The 17,958-nt window shown below is 39.6% G+C and overlaps 2 protein-coding genes and 1 non-coding gene across 7 annotated transcripts in view; 1 reads left to right on the forward strand and 2 right to left on the reverse strand.

Moving 5' to 3' along the window:
• The window catches only part of LOC126457503 (alpha-tocopherol transfer protein-like), a 177,592-nt gene extending 177,140 nt beyond the window's left edge, over window positions 1-452 (forward strand). Inside the window, exon 8 of the mRNA XM_050093826.1 lies at window positions 163-452. Within this exon, the coding sequence (XP_049949783.1) occupies window positions 163-215 (53 nt within the window). The 3' untranslated portion in view covers window positions 216-452. The remainder of the gene's footprint in view (window positions 1-162) is intronic.
• LOC126457502 (clavesin-2-like) overlaps window positions 1-17,958 on the reverse strand; it is a 266,825-nt gene that overhangs the window by 1,452 nt on the left and 247,415 nt on the right. The gene's annotated exons all lie outside the window — the stretch shown is intronic.
• On the reverse strand, window positions 1,384-1,458 carry Trnas-uga (transfer RNA serine (anticodon UGA)). The gene has a single exon. It is a non-coding gene; the product is annotated as a tRNA-Ser (tRNA).

A 17,958-nucleotide genomic window follows, 5' to 3' on the forward strand; every position in this document is an offset into this window, starting at 1 on the left:
AATATTTTACCAAATAATAATACTAGTCAGGACAAGTAGAAAAATATACAATGTCTTTACACAAGTTCTTGGTACATAAATCAGGAGACAATCATTTTTCTTAAAATGTCAATTTTTATTGGCTAAGCAAAATCTGTATAATTCCTTCTTTTTTTTTTCCAGCATGGCGCAAGTATGGATATGGCAAGAAACCTCAAGAAGATACACAGAATTGAATTTTTAAATGAATTAGGATGTTATGTATGCTGCAAGAAAAATATGTTCATATTTACAACAGTAACAAAGCTCTACATTTATTCTCACACATAATCATCACCAATTTACCTCATTTTGAGCAAATTAATTGTATTGCATTTATTAAAATTATATGTAAATACCATAAAAATGGATGTGAAAGTTATTTCACGTCTGAAGAAGTATACTGTCTTCTGATGGAAGACACTACTTCTGTCTTATCAATGCATATGTATTATTCTCTTAGAAAATTTGAAATAGAAATGTTGTGGCACTCTAAATGCAAAATTTTCTTAATATTACAATTAATTTATTCAAAGAAAACAATCAATATTTGACAATATAATGAAATAGGATAGATAAAAAATCTACTCACCAAGCAGTGGCAGAACACACACTTAAAATAAGATTATAATTAGGCAATCTTTCAGAGCCAGTGACTCCTTCTTCAGCCAGGGTTGTTGGGCAAGGAAGAGGACTGAAGGAAAGAGACTTGAGAGTTCTCGGAAAAGGGATAGATATTGGAAAAGTGACCCAGAACCACAGGTCAGGAGAGACTTACCAGACGGGATGAGAATGAAATCTTTCCTGGACCTCTCCAGTCCTTTTCCTTCACCCCTCTTCCTTCCACTTCAATATTTCTGTCTGAAAAAGGAGCCACTAGCTCTGAAAGCTTGCCAAATTATAATATTCTTTAATGTGTGTGTTCTGCTGCCACTTGGTGAGTAGATTTTTTTGTCTACCCTATTACATTATATTGCCAAAAATTAATTTATTCACATATATGACAATTGCACTGCTTTCTCTCTAGTACTCCAGGAGACATTTACAATTTAAACTTCCTGGCAGATTAAAACTGTGTGCCCGACCGAGACTCGAACTTGGGACCTTTGCCTTTCGCGGGCAACTGAGCTACCGAAGCACGACTCACGCCCGGTACTCACAGCTTTACTTCTGCCAGTACCTCGTCTCCTACCTTCCAAACTTTACAGAAGCTCTCCTGTGAACCTTGCAGAACTAGCACTCCTGAAAGAAAGGATATTGCGGAGACATAGCTTAGCCACAGCCTGGGGGATGTTTCCAGAATGAGATTTTCACTCTGCAGCATAGTGTGCGCTGATATGAAACTTCCTGGCAGATTAAAACTGTGTGCCCGACCGAGACTCGAACTCGGGACCTTTGCCTTTCACGGGCAAGTGCTCTACCAACTGAGCTACCGAAGCATGACTCACACCCGGTACTCACAGCTTTACTTCTGCCAGTACCTCGTCTCCTACCTTCCAAACTTTACAGAAGCTCTCCTGCGAACCTTGCAGAACTAGCACTCCTGAAAGAAAGGATATTGCGGAGACATGGCTTAGCCACAGCCTGGGGGATGTTTCCAGAATGAGATTTTCACTCTGCAGCAGAGTGTGCGCTGATATGAAACTTCCTGGCAGATTAAAACTGTGTGCCCGACCGAGACTCGAACTCGGGACCTTTGCCTTTCACAGGCAAGTGCTCTACCAACTGAGCTACCGAAGCATGACTCACGCCCAGTACTCATAGCTTTACTTCTGCCAGTACCTCGTCTCCTACCTTCCAAACTTTACAGAAGCTCTCCTGCGAACCTTGCAGAACTAGCACTCCTGAAAGAAAGGATATTGCGGAGACATGGCTTAGCTTAGAGCACTTGCCCGCGAAAGGCAAAGGTCCCGAGTTCAAGTCTCGGTCGGGCACACAGTTTTAATCTACCAGGAAGTTTCATATCAGCGCACGCTCTGCTGCAGAGTGAAAATCTCATTCTGGAAACATTCCCCAGGCTGTGGCTAAGCCATGTCTCCGCAATATCCTTTCTTTCAGGAGTGCTAGTTCTGCAAGGTTCGCAGGAGAGCTTCTGTAAAGTTTGGAAGGTAGGAGATGAGGTACTGGCAGAAGTAAAGCTGTGAGTACCGGGCATGAGTCGTGCTTCGGTAGCTCAGTTGGTAGAGCACTTGCCCGCGAAAGGCAAAGGTCGGTCGGGCACACAGTTTTAATCTGCCAGGAAGTTTCATATCAGCGCACACTCCGCTGCAGAGTGAAAATCTCATTCTATTTACAATTTAATTTTAATAATGACTAGGTGCAGTCATCCTACACAAAGATTGCTCATTGGGTGATAACAGGAGAGAATGGAAAATGTTTTGTTTTCAAATGCAAACAAAATCATATTGAAAATGAAATTCTATTTTCCCATTTCATAAAAAAAAAAATCCCAAATTACAATGAATCAAAGATATTTTTTAACAATGTCAGGAAGACAAGACATGAAGAAGCAGCATTTTCAGCAGTGACCGAGTACATTATCCCATGCTGTATCCATATCACTAGCCTTTATCTAGTCATTCATTCATCATTGCGGGTGATGTAGCCCCTTAGGGAAATAGCATACAGGGCTGGAAAGAAGTCCAACGTGCACTCGGTTTGTCTGCCTGAGGGCCTTATCCAAAATGTAGAGGTGGCCTTGCCTGCAGCTATAGAGCATACGGGGTGCACTCATCTGCAAGTAGTTGCTCATGTCGGCACCAATGATGCTGTCGCTTGGATTCTGAGGTGATCCTCAGTTCGTACAGGCGGCTGGCGGATTTGGTGAAGACCGCTGACCTCGCACGAAGGGTGCAAGCAGAGCTCTCTATTTGCAGCTTCGTTCCCAGAGTGGATCGGGGTCCTTTGGTTTGGAGATGAGTCGAGGGTCTCAACCAGAGGCTTCGTCAACTCTGTGATGGTCTTGGCTGCAGATTTCTAGACTTGCGCTATTGGGTGGGGAATTGTAGGATGCCCCTAGATAGGTCAGGGGTGCACTACACAAAGGAAGTGGCTACTTGGGTGGCAGAGTACTTGTGGTGTGCACATGGGTTTTTTTTAGGCTAGGCAGTAGTGCGAGGTGTCCTGATGAACACTCACCAGTCGATGTGCAGGCAGGGAAATCAGGATGCGGTCAGTGTAAAGACACATCAGCTATCAAGATATTAGCAGTAAATTTTCAGAGTGTTTGGAATAAAGTTCCTGAATTTACTGCCCTCCAGGAAGCGTGTGGCATGCAAATTATTCTCGGGACTGAGACCTGTCTGAACCCTGAGATAAGAAGTTCTGAAATATTTAGTGAGGGTTGGAACGTATATTGGAAAGACAGATTAGACACCGTAGGAGGTGGTGTCTTCATTGCAGTTGACATAAATATTGTGTCTACTGAGGTCGAAGTAGAGTGTGATTGTGAAGTTATCTGGACACGTTTAACAGGGCTAGGAGAAATAAAGTTAATTGTTGGGTGTTATTACCAGCCACCAGGTTCCACCGTAACAGTTCTAGAATCATTCAAAGGGAGTCTACACTCTGTATCGCAGAAGTACCCGGATCATGCTATATTAGTTGGAGGCGACTTCAACCTACCTAGTATAGACTGGGATGTCTATGGATTCATTACAGGTGGTACAGACAAGCCATCGTGTGAACACATTATCCGAAAACTGTTTTGAGCAGCTAAATTGACAGCCAACGCATAATGGAAATATTTTGGATCTGGTAGCCACGAACAGACCAGACCTCATTGACAGTGTCAGTGTTGAGACAGGGATTAGTGATCATGATGTTGTCATTACAACTATGGTTACAAAAGTTAAAAAGTCAGTCAAGAAGGCTAGGAGAGTATTCTTACTAGAAAGAGGAGATAAACAGTTGTTAGCATCCCACTTAGTAAATGAATCGACTTCATTTACTTCCAGTACAATGGATGTGGAAGAATTATGGGCAAATTTTAAACACATTGTAAATCACGTATTGGACAAGTATGTGCCGAAAATGTGGGTTACGGATGGAAAAGACCCACCGTGGTTTAACAGCACAATTCAGAGAATGCTCCAGAAGCAAAGACAGTTGCACTCACGGTACAAGGAAGATCGGGAGAATGAGGACAGGCAAAAGTTAGTAGAGATTCATGCTGCTGTAAAAAGAGCGATGCATGAAGCATACAACTGCTACCACTGTCATACCTTAGCAAAAGATGCTGCTGAATACCCAAGGAAATTCTGGTCTTACGTAAAATCAGTAAGCGGGTCGAAGGTGTCCATCCAGTCACTCACTGATCAGTCTGGCCTGGCAATGGAAGACAGAAAAACGAAAGCTGAAATTTTAAATTTAGCATTTGAGAAATCTTTCATGCAGGAGGATCATACAAACATACCGCCATTCGAGTCTTGTACAGATTCCCGTATGGAGGACATAGTGATAGACATCCCTGGGGTTGTGAAGCAGCTGAATGGATTGAAAATAAATGAAATGCCAGGTCCTGATGGGATTCCAATTCCGTTTACAGAGAGTACTCTACTGCATTGGCTCCTTACTTAGCTTGCATTTATCGTGAGTCTCTTGCCCAATGTAAAGTCCTGAGCGACTGGGAAAAAGCGCAGGTGATGCCTGTATATAAGAAGGGTAGAAGGACAGGTCCTCAAAATTACAGACCAATATCCTTAACATCAGTTTGTTGCAGGATTCTTGAACATATTCTCAGTTCGAATATAACGAATTTCCTTGAGACAGAGAAGTTGCTGTCCATGCGCCAGCATGGACTTTTTAAGTAATAGAACCCAGTACGTTGTCCTTGATGGTGAGTGTTCATCGGAGGTGAGGGTATCATCTGGAGTACCCTAGGGAAGTGTGGTAGGTCCACTGTTGTTTTCTATCAACATAAATGATCTTTTGGATAGGGTGGATAGCAATGTGCGGCTGTTTGCTGACGATGCTGTGGTGTACGGGAAGGTGTCATCGTTGAGTGACTGTAGGAGGATACAAGATGACTTGGACAGGATTTATGATTGGTGTAAAGAATGGCAGTGAACTCTAATTATAGATAAATGTAAATTAATGTAGATGAATAGGAAAAAGAATCCCGTAATGTTTGAATACTCCATTAGTAGTGTAGCGCTTGACACAGTCACGATGATTAAATACTTGGGTGTAACATTGCAGAGCGATATGAAGTGGGACAAGCATGTAATGGCAATTGTGGGGAAGGCGGATAGTCATCTTCAGTTCATTGGTAGAATTTTGGGAAGATGTGGTTCATCTGTAAACGAGACCGCTTATAAAACACTAATACGACCTACTCTTGAGTACTGCTTGAGTGTTTGGGATCCCTATCAGGTCGGATTGAGGGAGGACATAGAAGCAACTCAGAGGCGGGCTGCTAGATTTGATACTGGTAGGTTTCATCATCATGCGAGTGTTACGGAAATGCTTCAGGAACTCGGGTGGGAGTCGCTAGAGGAAAGGAGGCGCTCTTTTCGTGAATCGCTACTGAGGAAATTTAGAGAACCAGCATTTGAGGCTGACTGCAGTACAGTTTTACTATTGCCAACTTATATTTTGCGGAAAGGTCACAAAGATAAGATAAGAGAGATTAGGGCTTGTACAGAGACATATAGGCAATCATTTTTCCCTCGTTCTTTTGGGAGTGGAACAGGGAGAGAAGATGCTAGTTGTCATCTGAGGTACCCTCCATCATGCACTGTATGGTGGATTGTGGAGTATGTATGTAGATGTAGATGTACTACAGAACTAATCATGAAGGAGAACACTGATGCACATAGAATGAGTTCTAATTGTATGATTATATATGTTACTGTTATGACTGAAGGTGCTGATGGTAATAATAACAATAATAATAATAATGTTGTTGTGGTGGTCTTCAGTCTAGAGACTGGTTTGACGCTACTCTATCCTGTGCAGGCCTCTTCATCTCTGAATAACTACTTGAACTTACATCCTACTGAATCTGCTATTCATCTCTTGGTCTTCCTCTATGATTTTTACCCTCCACACTTCACACCAGTACTAAATTGGTGATCCCTTGATGCCTCAGAACGTGTCCTACCCTCCTTCTTGTCAAGTTATGCCACAAATTTCTTTTCTCCCCAATTCTGTTCAGAACCTCTTCATTAGTTATGTGATCTACCCATCTAATCTTGAGAATTCTTCTGTATCACCACATTTTGAAGGCTTCTATTCTCTTGTTGTCAAAACTGTATATTGTCCTTCTTTCACGCATGGCCACACTCCATACAAATGCTTTCAGAAGAGACTTCCTGACTCTTAAGTACTCGATGTTAACAAATTTCTCTTTGTCAGAATGCTTTCCTTGCCATAGCTAGTCTACATTTTATATCCTCTGTACTTCGACCATCATCAGTTATTTTGTTCCCCAAATAACAAAACTCATTTGCTACTTTAAGTGTCTCATTTCGTAATCTAATACCCTTAGCATCACCTGATTTAATTTGACTACATACCATTATCCTTATTTTGATGTTCATCTTGTATCATCTTTTCAAGACACTGTCCGTTCTGTTCAGCTGCTCTTCCAGGTCCTTTGCGGTCTCTGACAGAATTACAATGTCATTGGCAAACCTCAAAGTTTTTATTTCTTCTCCATGGATTTTAATTCCCACTCCAAATTTTTCTTTTGTTTCCTTTACTGCTTGCTCAATATGCAGGTTGAATAATGTTGGGGATAGGCTACAACCCTGTTTCACTCCCTTCTCAACCACTGCTTCCCTTTCATGCCCCTCGACTGTTATGACTCCCATCTGGTTTCTGTACAAATTGTAAATAGACTTTCACTCCCAGTATTTTACCCCTGCCACCTTCAGAATCTGAAAGAGAGTATTCCAGGTAACATTGTCAAAAACTTTCTCTAAGTCTACAAATGCTAGAAACTTAGGTTTGCTGTTGCTTAACCTATCATCTAAGATAAGTCATAGGGTCAGTATTGCCTTGCGAGTTGGACCATTTCTACGGAATTCAAACTGATCTTCCCTGAGGTAGGCTTCTACCACTTTTTTCCATTTGTCTGTAAGGAATTTGTGTTAGTATTTTGCAACTGTGTTTTGTTAAACTGATAGTTTGGTAATCTTCACACTTTGCAACCCTGGCTTTCTTCGGGACTGGAGTTGTTATATTCTTCTTGGATTCTGAGGGTATTTGGCCTGTCTCATACATCTTGGTCCCTAGATGGAAGAGTTTTGTCATGACTGGCTCTCCTAAGGCTATAAGGAGTTCCAATGGAATCTTGTCTACTCCTGGGACATTGTTTCGATGTAAGTGTTTGAGTGCTCTGTCAAATTCTTCATGCAGTATCATATCCTCCATTTCATCTTCATCTACGTCTTCTTCCATTTCCATAATATTACCCTCAAGTATATCACCCTTGTATAGACCCTCTATATACTCCTTCGACCTTTCTGCTTTCCCTTCTTTGCTTAGGACAGGTTTTCCATCTGAGCTCTTGATATTGATACAGGTGGTTCTCTTTTCTTCAAAGGTCTCTTTAATTTTCCTGCAGGTAGTATCTATCTTATCACCAGTGATACATGCTTCTGCATCCTTACATTTGTCCTCTAGACATCCCTGCTTAGCCATTTTGCACTTCCTGTCAATCTCAGTTTTGAGACATTTGTGTTCATTTTTGCTTGCTTCATTTAATGCATTTTTATATTTTCTCCTTTCATCAGTTAAATTTGGTATCTCTTCTGTTACCCAAGCATTTCTACTGGCCCTCTTCTTTTGGCCTACTTGATCCTCTGCTGCCTTCAGCAGGGAGGGGGGGGGAATAATAATAATAATAATAATATGTTCAACATTGAATGATTCATTGCATATAAACACAAGCAAAGTTTGTAATTCTTGGTGCACAACATAATAACACATTCTTCTGAATAAATTGTTCTTTAACGAATGGTAACTTTCCACATAAATGGTTTACTGCTATTTACAATATTAGGAACGTGCGCGCACACACACGCACACACACACACACACACACACACACACACACACACACACATATTCACACAAGCAGACATGCCTGCCGCACATATGACCACTACCAGCTTCAGCTCCTTTGCTGAAGAAGGCTTTAGCTGAAAGCTATAAAGTGTAACAATCTTTTCATTGTGCTTGTGCCTGGCGGCCAACTCAATGGGTCATCTTCTTTATGCAGCGTAGTAGTCTATCCTTTTCCTAATATTACTGATATTCCAACATGGAGTTTTCATTGTTTGATTTTGCATTGCTGATATTTACAGTTTTGAAAAACTTCTTATGGTGCATGTTACTGTGATATTCTTTAGTTTGTAGAAAGAGTTTCATAAAAGGAATTTCCAAAGTGTAAACTTGGGCTTCACTGTGGGAAGAATCATAGCTATACTGGGCATTTCGTTGGTTAGTTTTAATCTGGCATATTGGCAGCGTTCAATGCAGTTGCCTGTGCAGCAGCAGCAGTGCGAATGATCCGCTCCGCGGGCTGCGCTCGCTTTTATAGACGCACAATAGCGCGTGACCTTGATTCGGACTTAGAAAATTTCACAGTGCCAGCTGCGCGTTATCCCGGACGGGAGCACTAGTCGTACTAGGTGCTCCCGTCTGCTGTGCGCTAAGTCCGCGGCTGGCGCGCTGCCAAGACGACGTAGCGCCGCCTTATCGGCGGGGTCAAAGGTCAAGCGCTCAGAGAGCTGACATAACATGCTGTTGCATACTCTATGTCGACAGATTCTAGATGTACCATTGTCCGTTTTTAAGCTACACTACAGATCACTTTATTTGTGAAAATGCATTGTACAGTCTCCAACAAATTTAACATATTCACAAGTACCTTTACCTTTAATCCATATAAATACAGTTTCATTAACAGATATCTTACGTCTATTACGTGTATACAGGGAGAAGGGTGAGGGTGACATATATGATGATTTGCCAAAGTCTTTATTTGCATTTTCAACAACATGATATGTGCGGTAGGCTATAATGTCTCTGTCTACGAAACTTTCCAATCCTGATACATTGGGTACGCCTGTACCACCTCGTACAACAGCGACAGTTAACCAGCCATTACCATGCAAAAATGTATCATTCAGATCAATGCTAAAGTTCAGTCTACATCCACAGAAGACAGCGGGTCCATCTAGTAGTGCGTGTGCAGCGACTGATTTTATAGTGTTCTTCTTCTTATCAGCAGCAGATGTTGTCATTTCAACGTCTTCAATTGTTTTATATATTGTTGCATACTCAGCCGCGTGCAAGACAGACAATATATAAAACAATTGAAGATGTTGAAATGACAACATCTGCTGCTGATAAGAAGAAGAACACTATAAAATCAGTCGCTGCACACGCACTACTAGATGGACCCGCTGTCTTCTGTGGATGTAGACTAAACTTTAGCATTGATCTGAATGATACATTTTTGCATGGTAATGGCTGGTTAACTGTTGCTGTTGTATGAGGTGGTACAGGTGTACCCAATGTATCAATGTATCTATTATGTGTATACAGGGAGAAGGGTGAGGGTGACATATATGATGATTTGCCAAAGTCTTTATTTGCATTTTCTACAACATGATATGTGCGGTAGGCTATAATGTCTCTGTCTATGAAACTTTCCAATCCTGATACATTGGGTACGCCTGTACAATATATAAAACAATTGAAGACGTTGAAATGACAACATCTGCTGCTGATAAGAAGAAGAACACTATAAAATCAGTCACTGCACACGCACTACTAGATGGACCCGCTGTCTTCTGTGGATGTAGACTGAACTTTAGCATTGATCTGATGCCTTACAGAAGATACCGTCGTCGTGCAAGACAGACAATATATAAAACAATTGAAGATGTTGAAATGACAACATCTGCTGCTGATAAGAAGAAGAACACTATAAAATCAGTCGCTGCACATGCACTACTAGATGGACTCGTTGTCTTCTGTGGATGTAGACTGAACTTTAGCATTGATCTGAATGATACATTTTCGCATGGTAATGGCCGGTTAACTGTTGCTGTTGTACGAGGTGGTACAGGCGTACCCAATGTATCAGGATTGGAAAGTTTCGTAGACAGAGACATTATAGCCATCTGCACATATCATGTTGTTGAGAATGTTGGGTGGCTTGCGGAGTATAAATGTAGATGTAGATGTAGATATTGTGGATTCTTTTCATAGAATGCTCATGACTACCAAGTTTGTGGTGGTTTTATGAAAGTGGGTTATTTACTTGAATGAATTTCCATGCTAGATTATGGCAGAAGTATCCTTATTGATGGCAACACAGACTGATAAATGGTGATTCAGTAACACTATTCAGATAGAAGTTGCCGAATGAACAATGAAAGAGGTTTACCAAGAGCAGAAAGTATATAAAAATTTCATTTTTTCCTAAATATATTTTTTCAGTACACTGAATATAGTTTTTCTTTACAGCAGGTCAGGGACAGTTGCAATGGGAGCCAAGATCTGTGTAAAATCTGGGCTCACAGTGTCATGCACAAGGGAGAAGGAGCTTTATTTGGTTCAGGGTATTAGCCCCAATCAAGACACAAGATACACAGAAAGATTTATTGAAATTCATATATTATGAACAAAAACATGCAAAATTCCAAGTACAAAGCAATTGTAATTAGTATCATTAATGGCATGAAATAAATAACTCAGGCAACAGATGTTCAACTCCTAATGGCATTAAATGGGAGATAGATGATTCTAGATTCAAGTCATAGGCTACTAAATTCAGGAAATTCTTCTTAACACTATCAGAAAACACAAACATAAAAGATCATCAAAAGTAGACCTATTAGATTCACTTATGTAGGCTTCGTATACTTTCCTAGCAGACAGTATATTTGTCACCTCAACTATTAAAGGAGTTACAGAAGTTGTTCAATTACTGAAAAAGAGTAACTCTTCTGTAATTCAACGAAATTACTGAAGTCTTGTACTGACTCCGCAGTGCCTGCCTTTAATTATAAGGGGCACTCAAATGAATATGAGACTGATGGAAAAAAGTAAGTAAACTGTTCACTATTTCAAAAGTAATTGTCCTAGCTGTTAATACTTTTGTTGCACTATAAGACAAGATGATTGATGCCTTCATAGAAAAATGTTTGTGACTGCCTACAGAACTGTGGCTATACCCAAGTGTGCACCTCTTCATCCATTATAGATTTATGGCCATGACTGTCTTTCTTCAGGGCTCCAAAAATATGGAAATTACATGGGGAGAGATTGGTGCTGTGTGGAAGATATGTAATGGCTTCCCAGGAAAACTACAGCAGCATACCCAAAACAACATCGGCAACTTGTGGACCCACCCACATGTTGCCACGGGTACTGCACATTGGTTTCCATTATTCAGCATCTTCACAACAACTCACACCATAACATACCTAGCATATGTGTTGTGTACTACTTTATATGCAATGATAAGGAGAGGCGGACTACAGAGTGGTGCAGCAGCTGCCATTGAAGGTAATTTGGACAGGAGCAGAAATGATTAGCAAACGCATAAATGCAGTAAACAGAAGATTTACTTAACTTGTAGTTTTCTCCAAAGCATTGTGAAGAAACTTCACAAAAGAACGAACAGTAACAAAGAGTGTCATGCAGTGTGAGGCTCCCGCCGCTAATGCACGGGCGAACTGTCAAAGGCTGACTAAGGCTGCAGACTGTCGAAGACTGTGACAGAGACTGGGTTTGTAGCTGTCTGGTTACCATCTTATATCGCAGTGGCAGATTGCATTCATAGTTGGAGACTCTGAAGGAATGGTTCAGCGGATGTGCATCATTGGATCAGCCAGGTCCCCATACGACTGCTATCGGAGCCTGTTGGAAACGTTTCTTTCTGTTGCCAGTGGTGAGATGCTGGAGAGTGTGGTATTGATCTATGATACCACAGTACTAACTTCACACTTGCACCATTTCAGACTTATTACTTCTGTCATACTGCTTGTTAACAAAAATCAACAAGTAGTACAAACGTATGAAAGGTTGCAGGTCGGAGAACACAGAATACTTTAATCTTTTACATAAAAAGTGTTTCTTTAACAATTAGATACTTCTTTTACAAGTGTTTTTTTCTGACTGAATTATTCAGATAGGAATAATGGCAATAATTTAAAAAAAAAATAGTTAAAATTTCAAATCAATTTAAATCAATTTGAAAATAATCTTGTGTCAATTTTATATCTTACTTCTGTTTTTGTTGTGGTTTTCCGTCTGAAGATGGGTTTGATGCAGCTCTCCATGCTACTCTATCCTATGTGAGCCTCTTGATCTCCAGATAACTACTGCAATTGACATCCTTCTGCATCTGCTTACTGTATTCATCTCTTGCTCTCCCTCTAAGATTTTTACCCCCCCTGCACTTCCCTCCAATACTAAATTGGTGATCCCTTGATTTCTCAGACAGTGTCCTGTCAACTGATCCCTTCTTTTGGTCAAGTTCTGCCTCAAAATTTCTTGTCTCCCCTATTGTATTTAGTACCCCCTTATTAGTTACATGGTCTACCCAACTAATCTTCAACATTCTTCTTTTCTTGTATAAATTGGTATCATCCATGTTTCACTTCCATACATGGCAACACTCCAGACAAATACATTCAGAAAAGACATCCTAACACTTAAATCTATATTCCCTCTCTTTTTAATTCATGCAGACCGCTTCTGCCTTGCCCTGCACTGAGCTGCCTTGCTGTCATACTGATGCAGGCAAATTTTAAAGAATGGGGCACTCTTCTTTACCTTTCACTCACCATAATATTGAAAATGTTCTCTTAATAGTAACTTTTGACTAGGAGCAATGGGTATGCGTATGATCTCTCAACATTGTTCACCCGATGATGTGACTTAATGCCGCAAAACCAGTTGTGTTTTAATAAACAACAATTTTACCACCTGTGACCTGAGTTCTTCCTAACATCATAGTTGTAAATCATAGCTTGCTCTAATTAAGATTGATTACCTTTGAAAGCCAAATATTGAAAGGTGTTTTAGGGATAAATATTACCACTGTTCTGCCCAAAAAGGGAGGTAAAAGCTGCATTGGATTTGGTGGGTAGCCAGCTAGAAGATAGCAATGTATCTGAACATTTGCAATCACTCAAACGCACACTAACACTCAAAAAGAGGATTCAACATCAGCAAAAACTGTATGTAGCAATACACAACATAAATTCACAACTTAAGACTTGAAGAACTCAAGAATTTCACAGGTGAATTAAATAAACAAAAGACTTTGATGGCTGGTTTCCAAGAAATGAGAAACATGATAGAATAAACACTCAAATACTAAGAATATAGAATTTGAAAGGAGAAGCCAGGACAGAGGGTCATAATGCAATGTGTCCTATTTGGAACAGGATTTATAGTAAATATAAAAATAATAGAGGCAGTAATTGGATTTCAAGCAATGTAACCAACAAATGCAACTTTTAAAACAATGAATACAACTTACACAATAATAAATGCTCACAATCTGACAGGCGAAAAAAAATTCTTAACAAAGACAAAGGAAGGGACAAATAAAATTTGGAATCTTCTCAGATTGACAGTGATCAGAATAAAAAAAAGGAATGTATAAACCTTGGTAGACTTCAATGTCCAGTTGGGAAAAGGAAAGGAAATATCAAGATATAATTTGACAATGGAACCCACATAACTTTAAAAACAAGAATGACCAAAGATTTGTAGAGAACACAATGTTAAATCCAAATCACCATACTTAAAAAAGAAGCCAAATTAGATTCTAACATGGAAACTCGAGGTTAGAGGGAGGGAGAAAGGTAGCTAGACCCTGCCTACATAGGCAAAAATTTCCATAAGAAAATTTAGAAGATTAAAGAATTAAGAGGAGGAGACAAGTTCAGACCATTACACTGCTAAAATTGAGATCAAATTCACTCTGTTAAGGAAAAAGAATGAGTAAATCAATAAAACAAATAAGAGCTACAACTCACATCAGCTAATTAAACTAACAAATATTAACAAATAACACATACAATCACATTAACACATGATTTAGAAGAACTGGCATCAAGTCACAAAAAACAAGCTGAGAATCTAGCTCACCTGAACCCATAAGGAATACATGCATGATGCACATGAGAAAGGGACAAATATCATGAAGAAAGGCATCAGTCATGGCTAAGCTTCAAACATTTGAAACAGGAGAAAATGCCATTAACCAGAAAAACATTCACACAGAACATTAGGAGAATCAAGGGAGGATTTCATGAAGAGAAACTAAACTCTGTAGAAGGTAATTACCACAAACTCATTTCCAGGAATTATTTCAAAATCTTTGGAAACAAATACAATATATGAGCTCCCAACATTAATACTGAAAGATGAAGAAAGAATGGCACACAGTAATGAAGAAAATGCTGAAAGCGTAATAAAAGCATCTCATAAACTTTCGAACCACAAAGAAACCAAAGATCTCTTACAAATCCACATAAATAACCCAATGAAAAGTAAACCCAACAAATTAGACCCTCCAACTTTCCAGGATGTGGAAAAGGCATTTTAAAGGCAAAAAATTGTAAAGCATTGGGAGAAACTTGGGTTTTTGTTGAAACATGGAAATATTGAAATGACACAGTCAAGTTCTCCTTGCACATGGCTCTAACAAAAATGTGTATAACTGAACAGTTCTCTGAATATTAGCCCATGGCCATTATTCACCCACTGCATCAGAAAAGAGATAAGAGCAATCTGGACAACTAAAGAGGAATCTCTCTTCTAGACTCTGCATACAAGAGTTTATCCAAGATCCTATGTGGAAGAGTCAAGGAACAAATAGATAAGGAGTTAGGGGAATACCAGGGAAGTTTCAACCATGGAGAAGCTGTGTAAAGCAGATCATTAGTTTAAAATAAATTATGACATACTTCAGGAAACAGAATGAACCTCTGCCAATAGCATTTGTACACTTTAAGAAGGCATATGATTGTCTCCATAGACCATCATTATTAAAAATTCTAAGGAATCTAGGACTTCATCCAAAACTAATGAAAGTAATAGAACTTACCCTAACCAACACCAAATCAAAAGTCGAGTTCAGAGAGAAATTTCTGTACCATTCCTCATAAAAATCGGCTTAAGACAAGATGACTGCCAATCACCATTACTGTTCATCTATAAGCTGGAATATATGATGAAAGAATGATTTGGTACAAGGATAACCAAAAGAACATAAGAATTGGAAGCAAGAAAATTATATAAGTTAAAACTGCTTGGGTTTTGATGATGGTCTTGTTCTCCCAGGCATTAATGTTCAACAAGCCAGGCAACAAGTTAAACCACTACATGAAATAACACAAAAATCAGCATTAGAATATCATTTGAAAGAGCAGAGATTATCGTGATTGATCCACCACTTGCAAACAAAATTACAGTTGAAGAATAGGAAATAAAAGTTGTTGAGAAATTTAAATATTAAGGGGAAATCATAACATAGAGCCTAAATGAGAAAGTGCCATGGAAATGTAGAATAAAAAACTGAAGAAAACAAATTACGTTACCAAATCCACATACTGGTACAACAAAAAAGTCTATCAACAGCTGCAAAATTAAAACATTATAAAAAGTTAAACAACCAAAAATAAAATATGCAGCTGAAATCATCTCCAAAACAACAAATACAACAGAAATTGACAGACTACTCAAGACAGAAAGAAAAATAATTTGGACATGCATAAATAAACAATATCAAGTAAATAGGCAATGGGTAATAGCTTCAAATGAAACAGTATGTAAGAAAATAATTGTGGTAATGAACACAATCATGAAAAAACACATCCAATTACTTGGACATCTGATGAGAGCACCAGAGAACAGAATTAGTTAGATAATAATAGAAAAATTGTGGAATAGCAAGATAAACATCAAATGGATTATAGAAATTAAGGAAGATATAAGAGAACTCCAAATTACAGTAGATTAACTAGAAAATGAAACAGAGAAATTCAAAATACTGCAAGACACACAAACCAGACTACAAACAAAGGTTTTAGAGGAACTGTTCCTCCAGTTACCTCACACTCAATTGTGATAGTAGTCAACACTTGATTACATTTACTCAGTATACATAGAACAATGATACAGTGAACATAGAGATGTGTCTCCAAAGAACATAAGTCATATCGTTCAATACAAACATACATTTCATTTTTATATCACAACTAACTCACGAATCAATGCTTCCACTCGCTTCACATCAAGACACACACATGGTCTGTCAGGTAAACCAACTGGACTGAACTTGAAACCCTGGGGCCACCAAGACCATCGGGTGTCGACTAAGTACTTGCCTACCAGACTGCACAAACACCATTGTCTTTTTGGTCTTTACAAGGTCACTAAGTTTCTATCCTTGCTGAAATGTCATGTGGGGAATATAACAATTGGGCTCTTTCATTGCATGATTTGTATGGTCATGTTTTAGAGTATGCTGGTGAGCCTCAAATGTGTTAGAGAAAGACAAGGTCCTGCAGTGGCATCTCTTATCCATACAAAGTAGCATTTGAACAAGTCTTTCTGGATTAAAATGGCTCTATCTCCATGTCATGGCAGACTGATAGGTTTGAGGAATTGCACATAATGTTGTGACTCGCCGATCATTCAAAGCGCCGCCGCGCAATTACGCGCGTCCTCTATGTGCGGCGCTGTCTGCCAGCCATGCAGCCCCTGCACCACCTAAGCAGCCAGCCAAGCAGCGGCTGCTAGACTGGGACTCAGTGCTCATTTGAATGCTAACATGTACACATGTCTTGCTTGTCAACTTGCTCTGTGACTTATATGTGTTGTGTCGTTCTGAAATATATTTGTTAAACTTGACGTTATAACACATAAGTTTGCAGGCTGTGTAAAAATGTGGCATATTCCCTAACTGACATACTGGAAAAAAATTCGCCCAATGTTCTCACCTGATCTTCATAGACTAACTAGGCAGAGGAACACAATAAGTCTTCCTTAATTACTGTGTGGAGTCCTAGAAGTATTAACAGTAGTGTCATTGTCCAGTATTCTGCACAGCAGGCTAAAGCTGCTTTCAGGGTGTGGTTGCACCCTCATAATCTCTGGAGCTACTCAGACAGTTGGCATTCAAACTGTCTACCCCATCCATTGTAATACTTTGAGGAATACTAAACCTGATGAGGTCAGTAACATGTTTAAATAAGGAAGTCAGAGATTTGTGATCTGTGAAAAATTTAAATATCTGTCCCTCCAGGAAAGGTCATAAATGCTTGATAGTTAAATATATGGCCATGAGTTTCCTGTCAAACACATTCCTTTGTTTCTTGTGCACTGACAGGTTTTTGGAAGGAACCCAAGGGTTGCCATTTGGCTGCAACATATTGTTGTAAAACTGTGCCCAGCACTGTCTGACAATCTGCAAGGTAACTGGTACATTCTGAACAGGATGTACCAATGCTGTAGCATTCACCAATGCATTTTTATGTCGCCATATGTGGATGTAGCTTTGGGAGTCTACGGAAGTTTTTGCTGCCAGATGTATTTTTACCAGTGAGCAGTTTGTTAAGAGGCTCCTGCAGGTCTCCCAAGTGTGGTTCAAATGGCTCTGAGCACAATGGGACTTAACTTCTAAGGTCATCAGTCCCCTAGAACTTAGAACTACTTAAACCTAACTAACCTAAGGACATCACACACACCCATGCCCGAGGCAGGATTCGAACCTGCGACCATAGCGGTCACGCTGTTCCAGGCTGTAGTGCCTAGAACCGATCGGCCACCCCGGCCGGATCCCAAGTGTGGAAAGTGTCTTCTGTAATAATATATAATATCCCAAGGAAACGCCTAAGGCCTTTCAATGTGGAAGAAGGAGGTATGTTTACAATGACTGTCACTTTTTTGGGAAGC

The sequence above is a fragment of the Schistocerca serialis genome, chromosome 2 (genome assembly GCF_023864345.2).
Source record: "Schistocerca serialis cubense isolate TAMUIC-IGC-003099 chromosome 2, iqSchSeri2.2, whole genome shotgun sequence".
In the NCBI taxonomy this organism is placed as follows: Eukaryota; Metazoa; Arthropoda; class Insecta; order Orthoptera; family Acrididae; genus Schistocerca; species Schistocerca serialis.